The sequence below is a fragment of the Camelina sativa genome, chromosome 14, assembly GCF_030686135.1.
Source record: "Camelina sativa cultivar CO46 ecotype springtype chromosome 14, ASM3068613v1".
Lineage (NCBI taxonomy): Eukaryota > Viridiplantae > Streptophyta > Magnoliopsida > Brassicales > Brassicaceae > Camelina > Camelina sativa.
This window is the reverse complement of record NC_141893.1, coordinates 18934504-18957339: the sequence shown is the minus strand read 5'-3', so window position 1 is coordinate 18957339 and position 22836 is coordinate 18934504. Positions and strand designations below refer to the sequence as shown.

General features: G+C 32.1%; 2 protein-coding genes and 1 non-coding gene across 3 annotated transcripts; all 3 read left to right on the top strand.

The window, feature by feature from the left end:
* The first annotated feature begins 49 nt into the window (after positions 1-49).
* On the top strand, positions 50-156 carry LOC147928410 (small nucleolar RNA R71). Its single transcript, XR_015581110.1, has one exon. It is a non-coding gene; the product is annotated as a small nucleolar RNA R71 (small nucleolar RNA).
* Positions 157-9508: 9352 nt separating this feature from the next.
* On the top strand, positions 9509-11589 carry LOC104742077 (putative trehalose-phosphate phosphatase D). Its single transcript, XM_010463039.2, has 7 exons — positions 9509-10059; positions 10135-10206; positions 10345-10437; positions 10527-10583; positions 10702-11022; positions 11114-11206; positions 11312-11589. The coding sequence occupies exons 1-7, from the start codon at positions 9649-9651 to the stop codon at positions 11372-11374; spliced, it is 1110 nt and encodes a 369-aa protein (XP_010461341.2). The 5' UTR covers positions 9509-9648; the 3' UTR covers positions 11375-11589.
* A 9585-nt stretch (positions 11590-21174) lies between these two features.
* On the top strand, positions 21175-22631 carry LOC147928409 (uncharacterized). Its single transcript, XM_087486129.1, has 5 exons — positions 21175-21321; positions 21392-21656; positions 21744-21837; positions 21926-22050; positions 22534-22631. The coding sequence occupies exons 1-5, from the start codon at positions 21175-21177 to the stop codon at positions 22629-22631; spliced, it is 729 nt and encodes a 242-aa protein (XP_087342255.1).
* Positions 22632-22836: the final 205 nt, after the last annotated feature.

Here is a 22836-nt window from a genome sequence, read left to right as displayed (position 1 = left end):
CTTGGGAAGTACTCCTCTATACAAAGTGCTTAGAAGTGACTCATTGTTGAAGCCATGGTGAGGACACTGAGTCTGGAATCCTTTAAACCTCTCCCAAACTTCACAAAAGCTCTCATTATTCCTTTGAGCAAACCCTGAAACTTCATTCCTCAACCTAGCAGTCCTTGCATTGGAGAAGAACTTGGCCAGAAAAGCTTTCTTGCATGCATCCCATGTGGTGATAGCTCCAGTAGGAAGAGTTTTTTCCCAAAGGTGAGCTTTGTCTCCAAGAGAAAATGGGAAGAGCCTTAATTTGAATCCATCTTCACTCACTCCATTGATCTTTGTGAGTCCACATATTCTGTCAAACTCATCAAGGTGATCTAGTGGATCCTCCATTCGCAACCCATGAAACTTGTTGGCTTGTATCATTGAGATCAATCCACTCTTGATCTCAAAGTTATTGTTTGCTACTGAAGGTGGCACAATTCCAGCCCTTTGGTTGTGGGTATTGGGTGCATCTCCTGCACCAATGTGCCTTGGTCTCTGCTCATGGATAGCTGGTTGCTCCATGATGTCTTGACCTTGTTGTTGTTGAACTACTCTCCATTGCTTATGTCTCAAACCCTTTTGTAGCCTGTGGATGTTGTCAATAGGCTGTTGAAGACTGTCTTTGCCTTTTGACCTTGTGTGCATCAACAAACTCTACTACAGACTCGAACAGGTACACGGTCGAGCGCAGGCTCGAGTGGGTGGTCGAGTCGACTGGGAAGTAATGGCTATTTGGATCCGACTTCTGGCTCGATCAAGTGCTCGATCCCAGCTCGGTCGAGTGGTGGTCGAGTAGGTGGTCGAGTGGGTACCTGAAACTCAAAACAGCCAAGCAAAGGAAGATTCGAGTTCAGTAACTTCACAAGTGTTTAAACGAACTTAATCTTAGACTAATAATGATCCTAAATGTCACAAAACAAACTCAAATGGGCAACGACGCCAAATTGAAACTGACTATTTGTGTGGTGTGGTGAATGAATGATGTATGGAATGATGAGTTATGAATGAATGGATGTCAGGGTGTTTCAATTCCCCTTATGCAATTGTAGTATAAGAGGTGTCAATCCAATCTGAGTGTTTGTGAACAATCAAGATGTGCATATGAATCTAAGTCAAGCCAGATGTAAAGGTTGTTTGTCACTAACAACCCTATAATGAGATATGAAATGCAGAAAGTAAAAACAACTAGAACAAGATACTAAATGCAAAAAGAACAGACAAATTAAAGCTATAATGAAACTAGAACAGAAATAGATACTATGCTAATGAACTAATGCAAGACAAGTAATGAATAGAAAACTAAGTGAATGCATTAGAAATGAAACATGAATGAAACAAGACAATCACAAATCATAAACACAAGTTCTGGGGATGAACTCGAGCAGCACTCGACCAAGTGTAGGTCGAGTACAGGGTCGAGCTAGACTAAACGTGAAAACAGAGCAACACAAGAAAAACAGAGCAATGCAAAAACTAATCAAACAACAAGCAGGCAATGATATTTAGACTAAGATATTAATAAACAAATAAGGCCTTGAGGAGGGATTCATGGGCTGAGCTAATCATTGTGGTTATCTAACTTGGTCAACAAATCTCAAGCCAACTTTGAGCTGATCTCTAGACATACTATTCTAAGACATGTTTAATCCACTCTTATGGCAAGAAACAATCAAACCTATGCATTTCTAGACTTGTTCTCACAAAGTAAAGAATCTACACAAGCAGGCATTAAGCAATACATTTCAAACCAAACAAGACTTCTAATCTCTTAGCAAGCCTAATGGTAAGCTCTAGATCTAGCTTTATCTATGCTCCTTAAACATTGGTGTGATGCTAAGATGCTTGAAATCAAACCCTACCTTCTCAGATATAGGATCAGCATTAAGAACATCTAGCCTAGAAGAGATTTACAACAATCAAGCTTGACCAAATCAAATAAACCACAAGATCAACCCAGCCTAACCCATCCTCAAGGTCCTAAGCAAACTACTCACAAGAACACATGGTGAAATAAGTCAAAAACCCAGAAAATATTGAAACTTGCATCATTAGAAAGATGAAACAGAGATCTACAATATTGATAAAGAAATAAAACTCGAAATCTTAATATCTTGAAAGTTATGAAACCAACAAAATACAAGAATCTAGTCTTTCTTTCTTAAACAAGTACAAAATCTAAAAAAATAAAAGAAAGTGCAAAATGAATAAAATCTAAAAAAGGTAAAAACTAGGTTTTAGACTCTCTAAAAAGCTGGACTCTTTGGTGGCTGCAGGTACAAGGGCTTTATATAGAAGGTGAGGTGGAAGCCCTAAAAATACAAAAAGTCAAAGCAGTCAACGGCTCGGTCAACTCGACCAGTGCTCGGTCGAGTGGCTGGTCGAGCTGGCTTCTCTCGTGCATTCTCCACTCGGTCGAGTCCTTCTCAGCACACGGTCAAGTGTCTGGTTGAGTGTGCGGTCGAGTGGGACTCCGGACCTTGATTCTTCAGCCTTAACTTTCTTGTTTTCTCCTCAGGATTGCTTCACTTCTCCTTAGCATTGCTTCCATGCTCCTTAAGCTCCAAAATCACCTGTTTATGCATGAAAAGATGCAAATGCAATGCAACTATACTCTAATGCATGATTAGTCCTAAAGCTACACAATAATGGCCTAAATGGATAGCAAAAGACGCAAAACTTGTGAATAACCTAAGGGAAAACAAGGTAAAATATATGAACATCAATACACAATGCTCCCAAACACTATGAGATGTGTTACTGACGGTTTCAGGTTGCTCCACTTCTCCTCTAGTGTGACATCGTTTAAAGTCTTTGATGGACTCATGTTCAATTTGTATACAACATATTGAATTGCTTATGGCCAAAAACGTCTTGGAACACCCGTTTCCAGCATCATGCATCTTGTCATGTTCATGATAGTTTTGTTCATCCTCTCTGCGATTTCGTTCTGTTGAAGTGTATATGCAGCTGTGAGTTGACGTTTGATACCAAACTCTCTGCAATACTCGTTAAACTCCTTAGAGTTAAACTCTCCTCTCCTGTCAGAGCGTAGACACACCAACAGTTGCCCCAATTCTCTTTCTACTCCAACTATAAACTCCTCTCTAAACGCTTTTGATTTCTCTGTCAAGAAGTAAGTCCAGCACTTTCTATTGTAATCATCTATGAAATTGATGATGTACCTTTTTCCACTTGCAAATGATGGAGTAATTGGTCCACATATATCGGTGTGAAACAATTGAAGCCCCCGAGTTGATCTCCACACACTCTTCTTTGGAATGCTTTCTCAGTTTTGCTTTCCTCTCATGTAGACATCACAAACAGCTCCTTCAACTTCTTTGCTCAGCTTTGGTATCCCAATCACCATATCCCTCTCTGCTAGTGTTCCCAAGATTCCATTGTTGAGATGACCATATCTTCTGTGCCACAGGTCATTTCTCTTCTCCATCTCTTGTAGACATTGACTCTCTTCTTCTCCCTTAGCTTCTCTAACAATGGTGAATATATGAACATCCTGTTTTTTGACATTGTTGAGTGCATTATCATCGTTTTCTCTTCTTTGTGCCACACTTCACATTCTCCATCTTTAATTATGACTCTTAACCCTTTCTCCTGCAACTGCCCCACACTGAGAAGATTATTCTTCAGCCCAGGTAAAAAGTAGACGTCAGAGATTACTTGAGTCCTCCCATTGATTTCAAGTCGCAACTTTCCTCTTCCGTCTACAAACATCTTCCTACCATCTCCCAGCTTCAATGTTATCTTAAAGGTGTCATCCAACTCAATGAAACACTCCCAACCACACATGTGATTACTGCAACCCGAGTCGAGGAACCAGGCCTGCTCCTCCTCATTCTTGAATTCTTCAATATGCGCCATCAACAGTAGATCTTCCTCCAGCTCTACATAATTCGCTTCTTTGTCCCACTCTGGACATTCTGACTTGTAGTGCCCCATCATGTGACATTTGAAGCACTCCACATGATCCTTATTGGCATTGCCACGACCTCTTTGTTGATATCCACTTCTTCCTCTTCCTCTAGATGGATATCCTCCCCGGCCTCTGGCATTGCTTAGTCTCTATTGCCCTTCAACCTTCAGAGCTTTCTCCTCTCCATCATGTCTGACCATGTTCTGCTCATGAACCCTCAGAGAGCTATGCAGACCATCGACGGTCATACTGTGGAGCTATGCAGAACATCGACGGTCATACTGTGCAGACCATGTTCTCCATCATGTTTGGACTCCTCAATCGCATATACTATGTATGTGAATTTTTCAGCTAACGTTTTGAAAATCTTCTCAACAATCTTGGAGTCAGGCATATCTTCTCCAAGATTACGCATGTCATTTGTTACCTCCATTACTCTTGAGAAGTATTGTTTCTCCACAACTCATCTCAAGAACTTCAAAGATTCTCCTTCGCCTCTGTATTTGTGCACTCTGCACCCTATTGTTTCCTTGGTATTCTTTCTTCATTGAGTCCCACAACTCCTTCAACGTGTCCTTCTTGAGAATTGATTTCAGAATCGTCTTGTCAATTGAGGAGAAGAGGTAGTTCTTCACCTTGTGGTTAGTGACTGTCTTCTCTGCTATTCTCTCCTATAGCTCAGTTCTCTGTGCTCCTGACAGAATCATTCCTCTTTATTGACTAGGTATTCCGGTTTTAACCAGATCCCACCACTCCTTGGATCTGATCAGGTTCTTCATGAGCATTGCCTAATGCTCTTAATCCCCATCAAACTTTGGTAACACCATCGTGTCCTTGTCACTCATTTTCTCTCAAGTTAGTATCTATGGCGCTGATACCACTTTGTTATCTTTGTGAATAAGAAAGTTTGCTCAGAATCAAAAATTGAAAGATTTGTGTCAATTGATAAAGAATTACAGGAAAATAATTATATAGTAGAATAACAACTTAGCACTACTTACTAAAAAATCTGTAACTTATTTAAGTACTCCGATAACAACGGAAGACACATTCGTACAATTTGACTATTTCAAACTTAACAATAAAACACTTAAGATTTTATAAATCTTTTTATACTTCATTAAGAAGCATCACAATAATTTTACTATTTGTTTTAACTCTCTCAAAAGAAGGAAAAAAAACTCATAATGAAATTTGCAATGAATCATTTTCTCTTACATATGAAACGACCTTAAACGGTCTTTAACTATAATACTTTTTCAATTCGTTTAAGTTAGGGATGTGTGAGCAAAAGTGTTTGGAGAAAGAAAGTCGCGAAAGAGACTAGAGAGGTTTAGGTATGTAACCCGAGACGAGCACGTCTCACAAAACGACACTTGTGCTCCTTCGTTACCTACTACAAATAGCAAACTCAAGACCGTCGAGCATACACTTCCTATAGAGAAGTCAATTAATGAATCTATACGTAAAAAGAAACTATTAATGGTCAATGGTCATCTTATTGGTCTTACTCAAGACACAATAAATACAAAAAATAACCTTATATTACAGTACTATAAATATAGTAAATTAAACGCACGTGGATTCTACAGTTTAGAATTGCTTTACGACAAGTAGCCGAAGAAGGCCAATTATATACCGTCTCATTTGGCATCTTTTTCTCTAATAAATTCTCTCTTTAAGGTTGATTCCTATTTAGTTTTCCAAATAGTTTAGGTATATGTACATAATTAGAATCAGTTCATTTGTCATACAAATTCAAATCAAGGCGATGCTAACGTGGCTCCATGCATGCTATACGATATGACGTAACAAATATATATACTTTCACGGAGGCATTTCTTCCCATTCTTTGTATGTAGACGACAGCTTTTCCCATGATTATTGTACTAACATTATTCCTTTGTCTAAGAAAAGAATCTTAGACCGAAAGAACTAAGAATATTATGACCGTTTACGAAACTATTGCGACCAATAAGAGAAACTAAAATTCGTGTACCGTGACCGGCCGACGTCAAAACTCAAAAGTCTTCTTTTATGAAGTCACTAGGAAACTACACTTGTGCACATGTACATATTATATCTATCTTAACATTTTTTTAGTACATTTTTGTGTCATCCTCTCTTATATCTCTGTATCCAAACAAGTCCTAACTAAATTTTCTATAATCTTTACAACCAAATGATTTCTTTATTTGATAATATTAATTTTTTAAAATCTATCTACCAAATTTAAAGCAATATATTAGATTAAAATATAATTCTCCTTTCACTTTTATTTAATTTTATATTTAATTATTTAAATTACTATTTAATATATTAAGTTAATAAAATTTTATATTTTTTAGTATATGATGTGATTTGAATTTTTATAACCGAATATATATTTTAAAAATTGTTTTAGAATTTTTGTAACTAAACAAGTATATTCGGATATAGATTATTTCACATTTGAGTTATTTTAATATATAATGAATATCTATCTTAACATTTTTATTAATTACTGTGAGAACACACACATACATATAACAATGTAACGTTTATATTAAAACTCAAAAAAACTTGATCTATTTATAATATATTTAAAAATTTTTAAAAAAAAATTGCCCGTCAAACCTAGTACAAATACATACGGCAACAATGCCTCTTAATATCGAAATAGTTACTTTATATAAAATCTTTGCCTAACGCCTTTTTCACACTTTTGACAAAAATGTACATAGAACCCGGATTTCGATATCATATGCGTATAGACTAAAGACTTGATCTATCTCTCACCATATACCAAAGTTTACATACACAAGTATATGTACACGCAAGCCTCATAACCTTTTTGTTCTTCTTCTTTTACCTTATATGTCAATGTTTTTACATTCAACCTAGATTTTACTATTTCAATGATAATTAAAAAGCAAGTCGAAGTTTCCACGAAAACATTATTAAAACTAAGCACTTTAACAAAAAGCATTATTAAAAATAAGTAAACAAGAAATGTATTGCATTTAAAAATATAAATGTGAGGAAGCTTCGTTTCATTTACCGCTGTATAAATTGATATCCTTAAATATTTCGTTAACGACAAACTGTAACCGTGTGCTTTCTATCAAAAAGAAAAATTAATGTTTGGCCGAAAGAGAAATAAATAAAAATTTATTATATAGTTTTAAAATGTGATTTATAAACGAATAGTTTTCGTGATATTTCATAGTAAGCCAAAACGTGCTGACTCATTTACACTTAGTTTCCTCTTTAATTTCTCATACAAAAAGTTATAAATAATGACAAAAAAGAGAGTTATAAACCAATAACTAGATGGTCCACAAACTAAAGAAAGTTAAATAAAGTATAAGCTGTTTATAACTTGTAGTGCCCTTCGTGGATACGAAAAGAGAAAATTTGATTTAGTGCATATAGATCGCCGCAGAACAATACTGTATAAAAACAGTTGTATAACGATATGACAGCACTAATACAGTTCCAAGAGACGTTATAATCTATGCAATCATAGGCGTAGCCGCGTAGATGATTCAAACAGTTTCGTTTCGTTGGAACTGAACGCTTTAGCTAGAGTACTTTTTTACTTCAACGCTAGAGAGTATACTTCTTTGCAGCTTTTAGTTACACTTAATACGTTACGATAGACCAACTCATTTTTGACAATTAGTCGTATATTTTTGTTCTTGTTGGTATGTTACAATTCATATCTCACTGTTCTAACAACAAACCAATCTTTCAACATTGATATTTCCTCCGTACTTTCTCAATATCTCTTTGTGATCTCCTATTTTATAAAAAGGTTGTTGTATCTCTTTGATTATATATAACATTGTATAAAGTTTGTGAAGAATATAGCATTAATATTACTCACAGTCTTGAATGTTCTTCTTCGCTTCTTTGATATTTTAAACATGGTATAAACGGTTGATCAAATATCTTATTTCTGAATAACCAGATCAACCGACCTAATTGTTATAAATTAATGAACGCAACAATGTATGGATAATGGATATATGGCTAACTGGAGAAGACGTAGACTGCCATACATAGGTACAGGAGAAATGTTGTGGCATATGTATCTTTGGGATTCTAAATCTAATTTTCGACTTACTATCCAAGCTTAAGATTCGACTTATAACTACCAACGTTGTGGCATACGTATAATGAGATTTCTTTATTTAACGATAAATACAGAGATCTAGAAAACCTCCACTTTCATGTGTATTGTATTTGGTTTAGTAATTTTTTATGCACTATATCGGACCAAGCTCGGGGTTTTAAAAGTATTATTCTCTTTAAGTTCTTCTAACCATAACGATTAAAAAAATACTTGAGCGAAGAAAAGAAGAGAATACAAAGAGAACGCAACTTGCACCAAAAGCTACCACTTTAGTAACACTCATTTATTATACTATATAACACCTCAAAACAACACATTGGATCTCATTGGTGACCACGTCTAAACGAGACGGTTAAAAAATTATCAGCAGTTATAAAAGAGGCGGTTAAAAAAAATCGGTTAAAGATAACAGATAGAAAAGATGGTGTGATAAAAGAGAGCGATTGAATATTTAGATTGATTGGTAACATTATAGCATAGCGGTTGAATAGTATAAATTATATTAAATTATCAAAAAATGAAAATAAATCTAATTAAAAAATAAAAATATGGAAAATGAAATATTTATATATATGTTAAAAAATTACCAGGTTAAATCTATTGTAATGCACATGTAAAATTAATTTTTATAAACAGATTAAATATCTAATGATATAATAATTAAAAGAACAAATAATAAAATAACACAAAAGAGGTTACTGTACAACCACCTAAAACAAACGTACCATGTAAAAAAGAGAGTTTGCAATCACTCTTCAACCCACCTAAAATCTATTTTGAACGCTCATTATAACCACCAAATCTAACCACTCTTATGAACCACTCTCTCCAAACACTTTGTTGATTGGTGAACATGAGAGCGGTTCGTTTGCAAACAAGCTTAATTAGTTCGTTTGCAAACAAGCTTAATTAGTGTAACCAATCAGAGCTATTAATATATCACAAAAACTAAATAACACAAAAACTACCGGTTTAGGGACACCCATAATTTGTTAGACTAAAATGATATTTTTCATTACCATGAAATCTATTTTCATAAAATTTCTGTATTTAACTATAAACACGTGATGAATAATATTGATATTATATGTAACATTTTGAGATATTATATGCTAAAAAGATGTATTAAGTGCTGTCGAATTTTAATTTAAATACGATATGTTGTTAGCAAAATGATCCACACTTGTGGACCAAAATCCTCTAATTTTCTAGTCATGAAATAAATATCAAAAATAATTAGGTATTAGCTCCTACTTTATCAAATTTGTATCAACATCAACGTAAAAACTAGGAATATGCGACAAAGAAAAAAAATAGGGATATAGTTTTTTTTTTCCTAAGGAATAAAATAATAATAATAATAACTAGCATATAGAAATGATGTGGCAGGAGAAGTACAAGAAGGAAGCTCTTTCACTCTTTGAGAGGAAGTTTATAAATTGACCACACATTAAGTCTATTCTCATTACATGTTGTATTAAGACATTGACAACTTGTCTTTCTCACACCAAACCCCCTCTCCTCTGTTTTTTAACTTCTTCTCTGTCTTTTTTTTCTCCCTAAGCCCCTAATGACTAACCATAATGCCTTAATCTCCGATGCAAAAGCCAGCATCGGTGTAGCGGTTAGAGTTCCAAACCAATCTCTCTTTTCTCCCGGCGGTGGCCTTTACATCAGCATTCCCCGTAAGAAACTTGTGCAAAAACTTGAGGCCGACCCAAGTCAAACCAGGATCAATACTTGGATCGAAGCCATGAGGGCTTCTTCCCCTACCAGGACCCGACCAGGGAACATATCTTCCCTACCGGAGTCCAAGGAGGATGACCACTCTTCTTGGATGGCTCAACACCCGTCAGCTTTAAGCATGTTTGAAGAAATCGCTGAAGCTTCGAAAGGGAAACAAATTGTCATGTTTCTTGATTATGACGGTACATTATCTCCCATTGTAGAAGACCCGGAACGAGCTTACATGTCTGACGAGGTTTGCCTCTCTTTTTACTTGTTATTCCTCTGCTTTTAAAGTTTTTACCATTTCTTAACAACTTTTGATTCTCAGATGAGAGATGCGGTAAAAGGCGTGGCTAAATATTTTCCGACCGCAATCGTCACTGGAAGATGCCGTGATAAGGTACGTTTTAAAATTTATTTCTCAAACTAGCATAGGAAAAAAGTTAACATGTTTTGATTAGTGTAGTTTTGGTTTAGGATCCTTTGGTTATATAAAAAAAAATTAACTCACGTGTTTCTTCGTTTCTATATTTGGTAGGTTCGTAGATTTGTGAAACTTCCTGGACTTTACTATGCCGGTAGCCATGGAATGGACATCAAAGGACCTTCCAAAAAAACCAAACATAACAAGGTACTTTATCATAAACACTCGTATATTATATGTAACATATATGTATAAAGAGACTAACAAGGGCTTGATGTTTTTTTGGAACAATACAGAACAACAAAGGTGTTCTTTTCCAAGCGGCGAATGAGTTCTTGCCTATGATTGACCAGGTCTACTAACATTTTCCTAGTTTTTCTATTTTATATATGCGTCAAATTCAAGCTACTTAACATAACGACATATTTGGTCTCTAACTAAAGAAAAAAAAAAAAAACTCTGTTTGAACAGGTCTCAAAGTGTCTAGTTGAGAAAATCAGAGACGTAGAAGGAGCAAGCGTCGAAAACAATAAGTTCTGCGTATCCGTACATTACCGTTGTGTCGATCAAAATGATTGGGGATTAGTAGCGGAACACGTGACGTCGATATTGAGTGAGTATCCAAAGCTGAGGTTAACCCAAGGAAGAAAAGTTTTAGAGATTCGACCAACCATCAAATGGGATAAAGGCAAAGCTCTCGATTTGTTGCTCGAATCTTTAGGATTTGCCAATTCTAAGAATGTTTTGCCCATCTACATCGGCGATGATCATACGGACGAGGATGCTTTTCAGGTAATATATATTTACCAATCTTCGACACTATTTAAAATATTTTCTTGATTAATTTTACAGATAAATTAATTAAAATATTTGTTGGGTTCAGGTACTGAGAAAGAGAGGAGAAGGCTTTGGTATACTTGTTTCCAAAGTTCCCAAGGAAACGAGTGCTACGTATTCTCTACAAGAACCTTCCGAGGTATAATATTAGTTATTTGTTCTATGAGTTTTAATTTACATTATTCTCTTATTTTTTCCTGAGGAATAACAACTTTTATTCTTTTAAATAATGTTTTCTGAATAGGTAGGAGAATTTTTGAGACGACTCGTGGAATGGAAACAAATGTCACTAAGAGGAAGAAGATAGCCAGTTTCCTGACGATAATAAATTAATTAGCTTTCACCTGCAACAAAAATTGTTGTAGGATCGATGTTTTTTTGTTCCTTTTTTTTTGTTTTTTCATTTTATGTATGTTTTCATGATTTTACGCTTTATGAAGAACTGTAAGTTTATAGGAACTTTCTTAACCCAAAAAAAAAAAGTGTAAGTTTGCTATATTATTTCCATCATTCTCTTTTTAACCGTCTATCTTTATTAATTTTAAAACCAAGAGTACGTAGCAAATACACAAAGCAATCACAATACAAAAAAACCATCATCAATAATATATTTGAAATAAACGAGAAAACAAAAAAAAATGATGTAAAACTACACGATGCTTCTCTCCATCACATTGACACGAATCCCCTATGTAAAAAAAAATGTTTTCCATAATTGTTCTATTCTATGATGTATATATTGGAACCGCTGATTTAGAAATCGTTAGGCACTCGGAATGGGCTTAGCACTTAGCAAAAAAATCAGAAATTAAACGGGTTTAGCCGGGAACTAGTTTTAGGGTTATTTTATTATATTAATAATAAAATAAAAATATGCAGTATTAAATATATATATATATATATATATATATATAATTATGTTTATGTTAAAATAATAAGATCAAATAAAATATAAAACTATAGTATTGTCTTTAAAATTATGATAAACACAATAAAACATAATTTTTAATTTTTTTTTATGATTCATTAAAAGTTTGTACATTAATTATTGTAAACATCATAAACTCTTAATTTAAATATCTAAATAACCAAAAAAAGTACATATTGATTTATATTTGGTTCTAAAAATAAGCATTATATACAAAATTAAGAGGGAAGTAATTGGATTAGACGGATTATAATCAAATTAGTCAGATATAATTGTATAATCGATGTTAAGTAGAGATTAATCATTAATCGAGGCGTAGAGGGTGAGTCTAGCGATTTTGCGGGATATAATCAATGCTAGGCGGAGATTTTTAAAACAGGGATTCAAACTATACATATACATTATTATCTATTCGAAAAGCAAAATAGTCGTGATATATTTTTCTTAACTATATCTAGTTTTAAATGACGTATATATAGCTTATAAATTACTTTAAATAGATAACGAATGACCAAAATAAATGTATTCTAATGATTTCTCCTATTGTTACTTTCTAGTTTTAGTATCGTGGATGTACGTTAGAAAAGTTATTATCATGTAACAAAAAAAGAATTGGTGATCCACTAATTCAATGGCGATTCTTCCTTCTTTGTCAACAATTCAATGGTAATTCCTCATAAAGTAAATCATCTATACTTGAACTAACATTTTATTCGAATTTGGACTTGACAACACTAAAATAGTCCTACTGAAAATTGATGAAATTGTACCCTACCAAATACACATTATCATGTCGAGGTACACTTTCGAACCTAAAGGAACGCAGCTTTCTTAAGAAATTTTTTATTTCAACCAACATAGCAAGTGAATAAGATAAAACAAATTGCATTGTATCTAAATTGCTTTTTGATATAAAACTGACACATACTTTTTAAAAATAAATTTTGCAGGCCGTGAAAAATAGGGTCTTTGTCAAAAAAGTTTGGACTCTTGCTCAAGCCTTAGCTTGCAAGCATCCATGTCACCAACTTTTTAAACTTGAATTACCTTTCTTTAAATATATATATAAATATATATATATATATATATATATATATATATATATATATATATATATATAACTGGAATTATTATAGTGAGATCAAATGGTATGCTTTGCTTCAGGTGGCATGCATCAACAAGTGGAATTTAATAGAGAAAACAAATAAAGAGTTATAAGCCATATATAACTCGATCTCTAATTATCTAAACTATTGAATTACGTAGCCAATGTGTGATGAAAATCCCTATGTAAAGCCATGAAAGTACAAGGCTATCGAAATTTGAACAGTTGGGATTTGGGGATGCTCCCATTTGAATGTAAGAAAATTACAAGTAGAGTAGAGACCATGTGAGTGTTAGCCCAAGCCTAACTCCTCTCTATTAGTGTGATATTGTCCGTTTTGGGTTCATGTAGCAAAGGTCCCACGGATTTTTTATTTGACTCCTTCCCAAAAGGCCGCATACTAATTGGAGTTGGTATTGGCTTATCTATTAGAAATTTATTTTCGAATCTTCAGATGTGAGACATTGTTTGTATCAACAAACCTCCCCTTCAGCGAAACCTAGATACCTAGGCTCCGGTACCCCTTTATCCTGAAGTATTCTTGAGGCACCCTTAATCATGTCATCTTTTTGAGAGATCCTCCCACACCGAACACAGAGCCCACACCCACTCCCCTAGGTCCACTTTTCGACCTAGGCTCTGATACCAATTATTGGGCTTTCCAAGCCCAAGCCAACTCCTCTATTAGTATGATATTGTCCGCTTTGGGTCCAGGTGGCAAAGCCCACACAGATTTCTTATTGGGCTCCTTCCGAAAAGATCTCATACTAATTGGAGTTGGTCTTGGCTTATATATTAGAAACTTATTTTCTAATCTTCAGATGTGGGACATTGTTTGTATCCCAACAGTGAGCTCATCTGTATATTTCCAATAATATTTCCTATACAGTTCAATATGATTGACCACTTTAGTTGAGTAAAATTCTCTCCTTGTCACTTTTCCCTCTCAATCTGTTTCACTCTCTAGCTAATGTGAGAACCCCACTTAATTTTCTCAAAGGGAAACTACTCACTTTTACCTTTCCAAGTCATTTCATGTGTTCACTTTGTTCCATTCCCTCACTAAACCCTACCAAAATCTGCCTTTACACTATGTATATATATATATAACATATATAGGTTCTCTAGGAATGCACATGTTATTAAGTAGTTGCAAATACACACATAAATACAGATATTGTTGTTGATATGTACTTACCGTTTAGTTGATCTTGATTGGATGATGGTCCTAAGTCTGCTTTCTTATATTATATTGGTGGTCCATCAATTAATCACATGTACGAAAAAGTTGATTCTAATTCCTAAGGCTATGCACTAATTTCACAAATCATTCATTCGAGAAACATGTATCCAAGTTACCAGCATCTTATTAAAGTACCTACACTAATCAAAGGATCGTAATCTAACAATAATTATATTGGAAAAGTAAAGTAGATTTATTCACATTTTCATGATCTTTCCCAAATCTATTAGCCATTTCGAGATTATTTCGTGTTGTTTCTTGGCCTCACATTCTAAATGCTAAGAGGATGCCTATACATTAAACATTAGCTAGGTTCTCAGGAATCATTATACATATGACTGCATATTTTGTTCTGATTTTAATCCTTAATAATTAACTTGCTGGTGCACTTATCATTTGCATAACGCCACGAGTTAACGTAAGTAAAGTTATAATACTTAAGATTTTATTGAAAGATTTATGAAAATTCATGTTACAAATTTATATATATGTTTTGTGACGCTTAACTCTCGTCGATTATGTATTTAGATGATGCATCAAGATTCAGCATTCAAATGCGACATCGACATGCAACATCCAAATTAAACTACGTATTTAGATGTTGTTTGTTTCCAAAATATCATTTTATTATATGGTTATACTGTGTTTAACACTCGTCTATAATATATATTTTGAATATAGTTCATGATATTGGTGCTAACAAGCCGAATAGTTTACATTTAATCTAGAAAGTATAAATTGGACATATCAATATCTAGTAAGCTCCACGACCTCGAAGCTATAAGTTGCATAATTAACTAGTGATAGTTGAATCACCAGCCAATAAAATTGAGACTTATACGAAATATTCATGTGTCATATGTGTATAATATCTTTCTTTTAAAATGGTTTGGAGTTGATTCCAACAAACTCAAGTGTGGTTGGGATTCTTAATCCTTTGTTATAAAATAATCACTAGTAATTTATTGAGATTAGTGGAACTAATCAGAGGTTCCAAATAATTACCTAATATTTTTTTTATACGAACACAAACTTTTGAATAAAGAAAATAACTGTTTCTATTTTCTATTTTAAAACTCAACATTTTTTATATGAAATATATATACTGGTATCTATTATATTAAACGCGAATTGAAAACGTCCCACATTCAATCTCAGCAAAATTTTACCTTTTACCATTAATGAAATTGACCCTGACGTTGAAATATCTTGCCCTTGAACGTAATTTTACCTATTTTTTGCATTAAAAATAATTCAAAAAAATCGACAGAAATAATCTAATTGCAAAAAAAGTTATTTGCAAAACTAGAATTTGCTAAATTAATCCTGAATTTTTATGAAAAAATACTCTTTGACATTTAATTTGAGAATACATGACCATAATATAACACACATAAAACGAAGATTGGGTAATTAATGGGCTTAGATTAGATTGTTTTAAGATCGACGTAAATTTAAATTTATGGGTTTATGCATGAAGAAAGCCCGATGTCAAAACATCTTCTAACTGGAAAGCCGAAAAACCTAGAAACCCTAAAAAGATAGGTCCTTTACATCTATAAATACAATGATATCGTATGCTTTCACCATAACACAAAAAAAAAAAAAAACTCTTCTCTTGAATTTTTATAATTCTTTTATCATGTTCTCAAATTTATATTTATATTCCGATCTTGCTGTTTTTAATGATTCATTGACTGATCCTTCTTATTTTCCTGTTCGTATAGTGGTTTCTTGGAAAGCAAGATCCACAAATCATAAAGCTTTGGTTGTTGTTGGTTCATCTTCTAATAAAGGTATAATATCATGCTTTTTAAGGTTCATATTCTCAATTTTCAATTTGTATTCTGATTTTACTGTTTCTTATGATTCACCGACTGAACCTTTTTATTTTCTTGATCGTGTAGTTGTTACATGGAAAGCAAATTTTCTGATCTTTCCTGATCGACTAATGCTATATGTTTTCCTGTTTGTGTAGTTGTTTCTTGGGAAGGAAGATTCGAAACTCATCTAGCTTTGGATATTGTTGGTTCACTTTTTTAAAAAGGTATAATATTTTACTTTTTTGGTTGATCGACAGATTAATTGTATTTACCTGTATGTATTGTGGTTTCATATATAACAATATAATAATAATAAAATAATCATTATTATTTGATGTAGGTATTATGGAGCAGATTAAAGATACAAGAATTTGATTCTAAATAATATCAGGTATTATTTCTTATAATTAGAATGCTTATAACGATTGTAGTTCCTTTTTAAATTGATTTATAATTTATAATAGATGATAGTTTTGTCTAAACTTGGATTGCCATATTTGCAGAAATACTATGATCGTAGTTACCCATGGATTCGATTTACGGGTATTTCATCACGAAACTGTTTTAAATAATCATGTTATATAATTATTCCGAAATTGATAATAATTACATGTTTGATAATAATTATTTTTTAAATAAAATATTGAACAGATTACCCCTAAAGAATGCTACAATGAAGATGGTCCTGAGAATGATGTTATGATTCGTTCGACGACTACGACAACTAAATTCTCGGATTGGATTATATTCAGTACACAAGCTGCTCAAGCCAAATAAATCACTTATTCTGAAATTCCATATCCATTACGTTGGTGTCGTGAAGAGATGATATGGAAGAGAAAGTCAAAAAGAAGACAATTTCAATCGCCATACAATATTCCTATAATATTTGTTTCGTTAAATTAATTTGAAATTTATTTAAATGTAATAATAATCTATTTTTTAGATGTATATTTAATTTGAAATATTATTGTTACATTTTTAAAAATTATTTCACTCTAATGAGTTTTGTATAATATATAGTCTGCTCAAGACAAAGAAATTATTAATGCTGAAATTCCAAAATCAACAGTCTGGTGTCATAAAGAGATGAAATGGAAGACAAAATTAAACAGAAGACAATTTCCATAACCATACAATGTTCTTATAATATTTGTTTCTTTAACACAATATAAAATTTATTTAATATAGTAATAACCTATTAATTAATATACTGATATTTCAAACGTAGTGTTTAGTTTTTAGAAATTATACCTTTACGGGATATTTGATTATAAACATTTCTGAGAAGTATTCAATTATTAATTATACAAAACTAGCATACATCTTCAAAATGGTGTAATTTCATAAATTTAAGTAATAAAATATTGTTATATATCTTTATTCCTAAAATTTATAATACTCACAAAATAATTAAATTTACGATTTTTATGAAATTTACAAATTTGATATGATAAAGATTATTCCTAAAAGTTATAATACTCACAAAAGGATAAAATTATGATTTTTATAAAATTTACAAAATTGAAATGATAAAGATGGCAATTACCATTGTTTGAATAATAAAATATACAAATATATATATATATATATAACATATTATATATAATTATTTGAACGGATGATTTTCTGAATGAAAATATTTATTGTAAACTTAAAGTGATAAAGATAGTAATAAATTTATTTTGGAATAAAAGATGTTTATTAGATTTTACATAATTTATAGATTATGATGCAAGAAAATATTGTTTAAATAAGTAAATAAATATATATAAGAGATATATATGTTATATATTTGCACATATCTATTATTAATTATAAATACAATAATATTATAATATTTTATTATTTATATTTAGGAAAATATACTAATCTCTAAGGTTATATATATAGAGACGTCTCATATATCTTAAGTTCAATATCCAAATCTCGAGAATATTCCAAGGTTCTTTAAAACATTCGACACACAATTCTTTTATTACATTTGGGAATCTTAATTTGCTTATAATTACTGAATTCGTTTAGTGAAGGTTAGATTATGGTCATGAATTCTCTGACTAATCGTGTTTCACGTTTGAATCCTTCAAAATACGAATGGAAAATCCGTGTTAGGATTTTGTATTTATGGGAAGAAAAAACTCTTCTTCTTGGTTCAACCCTAGAGATGGTTCTAACTGATAATCAGGTTTGCTAAATGTTTAAATTGTTAATTAATTACTTAGTCTTCTGAATTTTCCATAACCATAGAAATCTAATTATATTTGTTTTATTTAATAGGGTAAGAAGATTCAGTGTAATTTCCATGGTGATGTTTATGACAAATTTGTGTCCGAATTTCATGTTGGCGATTGGATTGAGCTTGAACATTTTAAAGTTGTCGATCAATATGGGTCATGCAGAGCTACCACTCATCGATACAAGATTATTATTTTGTATAAGACCAAAATTAGTAAGATTTCGATCGTTGGAGGTGAAGAATATTTTGAATTCATCAATTATAATCGAATATAAAACGGTTCTTACTGTGATGATTACTTGGTCGGTAAGTTACCTTATTCGTCTATTTTTGAATCTCCCATAATTGAATTCTAATATATTATACATTATTTTGATGTGAGTTTGCATCTTATATTTTAAGATGTCATTGGAGAAGTAACCAATGTTGGAAAAATGAATACTTGGAATGATAAAAAAGACTCGATGGGTCCGAATAACGGCAACAAGTATGAGCTTAGATCACAAAGTGATAATATTCATAAGTTGCTAAAGATGTGCTGCCGGAATTCTTTGGCGACGAAGGTGGATGATTCTAATGACACTGACTTGGATGATATCGACTCTGATGTGTTCGAAAATGAAGACGATGATGGAAACAGTTCTGATGAGGATTATTGTGAAGAAGAAGAAGATAAAGAAGATGAAGGCTTTTATGAAATAGTGTATGTAGACGAAGAAGATAGTGAAGGCGATGATGGGGATGACACTGATGATACTGAAAACGACGAATATGATTCTAAGTCTGAAGAAGAAGATAATGAGAAGCAAGTTTCTTCTCCGGAAGGGAACGCAACACAAGAGTACTCCATGTACCATAGAATTTCCTTTGACCTTCGTGACTCCAAGTATTTGGTTTTAAACATATTATCTAATTGATACTGCTTAAATATATAAACATTTTTTTTTAATTTTTTTTAATTTAGTGGCATGCTTTTGCCGTGTTAGTTAACCGGAAAAGCGGCTGACGATTTCTACAACACTTACAAAGATTCCATAGGTGAAAGCCTCATCTGTGTTGTTCTATGGGGTGTAATTGATGTCTTCCAAGGTACATACTCTATTCCTTCGTTTAAAATGTTTTAAAATTAGTTTTGATAATACCTAACTATTCTGAATTCTATATCAAATGTATTGTAGGAAGGAGGTCTGTATCCAACACTATATGTACCCAAATTAGGCTTAACCCGGAGATTCCAGAAGTTAAAACATTTAGACGATCGTACCCTCTATTGTTAATTAGTTTCTTATACTAATGTTTCAAAGATATATTTATAATTTATAATTTGTGTTGTAGGAACACCAGAAAGAGAGCACACACAAAAAAATGATTGAAGTGTTGTAGGAACACATGGAAGTGACCTCGCATCAAAAAAAAAAATCATGAACATGTGTTTTTTATACGGCTACATCTCTATGTTTTAAATTATTTACATTTACTATCGAATCTTAAAATTTTAATACTGGGTTATTGTTACTTTGGACAAGTATATTCATCTTTTTATGTTTGATACTAGTATAATTTCCAATATAATCTATTATATTATATAGTATTAAATAAATTAAATTCGACTATTATTTATGTATATGACTTCATAAAGATTAAATTTTCTTTATTTGATACTTCATAAGGTCATCACACATTGTGTCTTAATAAACTTAAATGGGCCTGAGATCATGAGACGCCAACATGGAAAGACTTTGCGACTCTTTGGACAGATATTTAAGCACTATTCGTCTCTCCTGTATTGTGAGAACTACCTATTATCATCCGTATCTTTCAGGTAAGTTATCAAATTTTTTTTTAAAGTCTTTCGTTTATTCAAAGTTCTACTTACGTAAAAAAAACTCTATTTTTAAACTTTATAGTCTCAAATTTCGTGATGGATGGTGAAAGTTCTAGAAAACGCAAAGAACCCATGTCCGATTTTGGATGGGAGGACGAAGCAGTCGACAAAGTTAAGAAGGCGTTTCAGAAATCTAGAGATGTGTCTCAAAAGGAAACGTCAGAATGATTCACCGCGATTATCGATATGGTGAAAGAGCATATGAAGAAGAAAGAAGAATCAACCGAACTCATGTGTCAACTTGAAATAATCGATGCTCAACTCACACTAATGAATGATATCTTGGAAAGACGCATCGATTTGATTGAAGAGTGTAAGAGGCTGGAAGACGTTAGGGTTGTTATTGAGAAAGATGTAAAAGATTGTGTTGTGCCTGATATTGATTGGGATAAACTTCGTATTTCATTTATTGGTTAACAATATTTGTAATTTCAGTTTTAACATTTTAATAATTTGAATAAAATAATTATCCTTTTCAAAAAAAAATTACCATAAATTTTTAATACAAATCTTACAAACCTAATATATTTTACTAAAATTCATTATATAAAAAGATATTGAGCTTTATGGGAAATGGAAAAGTTTGAAATAAAGAGAACATGTTTAGAAATAGAAATCAAAACGAAATTAGGTAAATGAATAAAAAATTAACAAAGATATGTATAACAAATATACAATAAGATGTGATTTCTAAACAGCAAACCAAAAAATATATTTTACACACTTCATAATATATTCTATAACGTTCTCACACGATAATGTTAAAATTCTTAAATTTGTTAATAATGATAATCTCCCGATATTATTTATGTGTGTTGATTTTGTATATATATCTATATTCATTAGATGCATTGAGTGTATTATAATTTATTTAGAAAATCAGAAACATGACCACTGATTCTAATTCTTGTGTTTATGTTGCCGACTTGCATCCTTTACTCATTCAAAGAAGGATCAAAGTTAAAATTATCAGAAGATTTGTTTGCAGTGCTGCGTTGAAGGACGTGATCGAGTTTGTGCTAGCGGATGATAAGGTAATAATACAAACATCTACTCCGAATGATAAGCGACTTTGAATAATATTTGATATATTTTTCACTCTAGGGTTCAAAGATATTTGGAACTTTTGAAAGTAGTTTGGTCCAACGCTTCAAACCATTTTTTAACGAAGGGAATTGGTTGATCTTATCTAATTTTGCTATAACACTAGTTGTTGGAACTTTTAGGCCTACTACCCATCAATTCAAACTACTCTCAAGCAACATGACTTCAGCGCAGCTGATACCTTCTTTGAATGAAAAAGATTATTTTTCATTCGTATCTTTCATAGATGTCCTTTCTGGCTCTCTAAATCCGAATATGTGTATTGGTAAGTAGTGTATCGATTATTTTATCTGTCTTATATATTTTATATTAAATATTTGAAACTGATTAAACAATATTTATCCTGTTTTAGATTTAATTGGACGTCTCGTGCATGTGGAAAGATCTGAATACCTTTTGGCTAACAACGTGCACACCAGACTTTTTTTTGAAATCGAAAACGAAGAGTAAGATTTCTTATTTATTTTATACAAACAATACTTAATTCTTTGGTTTTCTTTTTTATTTTTTACTAATTTCGTATTCCTGTTAAAGTGGTATATGTTTGAGATGTCATCTGAGAAGAGGATATTTGGAGTATTTTTACGACAGCTTCCGTAAAATTGATGAAGGCATCATTATATGCATAATCAGATTCGGTCAAATTGATAATGTTGAAGGTGAGTGTTTAATATAAACTATTATGATAACTTTATGAGAATAAATACTAATGTTATGTTATGTTTTTAGGTCGTACAATGATTACTACCGCATGCAGTTGTACACAGATTCTATTCAACTAACCATGTCTTGAAGTTTCGAATATGCAAAATCACTTTGAAGAATCGTAAGATTAGTTTATGGTTTTGCTTTATGGTTTTGTGTTTTTGGTTTCTTCTTTTATTTACGCATTTTTGTTTTCTTGGATGATAATAGTTAATTTTGAGATAAGACCACCTCTTTGAATTATAAGGCTTACTACACATAAATTCATAATTCTATCAAACATCATGACTTTGGCACAACTGATACCTTCTTTCAATGAAAAAGATTGATTTCTTTAGTATTTTTCATAGATGTCCTTTCGTACTCTTTAGATCTGAATATGTGTCATTGTATCAAATTTTTGTTTTTGATCAAAAGATATTTATTTTGATTTTTAGATTTTATTGGCTGTCTTGTGCATGTTGAAAGCTCTGCTTACGTTTCAGACAGCAATGACCAACATCAACTTTATTTTGAGATTGAAAACGAAGAATGAATTTTGTATACAATACTATAATATTTATTGTTCCCTTATTTTGAAAAATGTAATTCGTCTTCGTGTTCAAGTGAAATCGAAGATGACATTGTTATATGCGTTGTCATTACCTCCACTTATATTATTATTCTAGGATCATACAATGATCATTAACGCATGTAACTATTAAACGGTTTATATTCAACTATCCATGTCTTGAAATTTA

Bases quoted from the DNA above. Each gene is read 5' to 3' on its own strand.
- LOC147928409 (XM_087486129.1), top strand. From the start codon at position 21,175: ATGACCACTGATTCTAATTCTTGTGTTTATGTTGCCGACTTGCATCCT. The intron at 21,838-21,925 runs GTAAGATTTCTT...TTCCTGTTAAAG, and splicing joins TTTGAAATCGAAAACGAAGA to TGGTATATGTTTGAGATGTC. The intron at 22,051-22,533 runs GTGAGTGTTTAA...TTTGATTTTTAG, and splicing joins TCAAATTGATAATGTTGAAG to ATTTTATTGGCTGTCTTGTG.
- LOC104742077 (XM_010463039.2), top strand. From the start codon at position 9,649: ATGACTAACCATAATGCCTTAATCTCCGATGCAAAAGCCAGCATCGGT. The intron at 10,584-10,701 runs GTCTACTAACAT...CTGTTTGAACAG, and splicing joins TCTTGCCTATGATTGACCAG to GTCTCAAAGTGTCTAGTTGA. The intron at 11,207-11,311 runs GTATAATATTAG...TTTTCTGAATAG, and splicing joins CTCTACAAGAACCTTCCGAG to GTAGGAGAATTTTTGAGACG.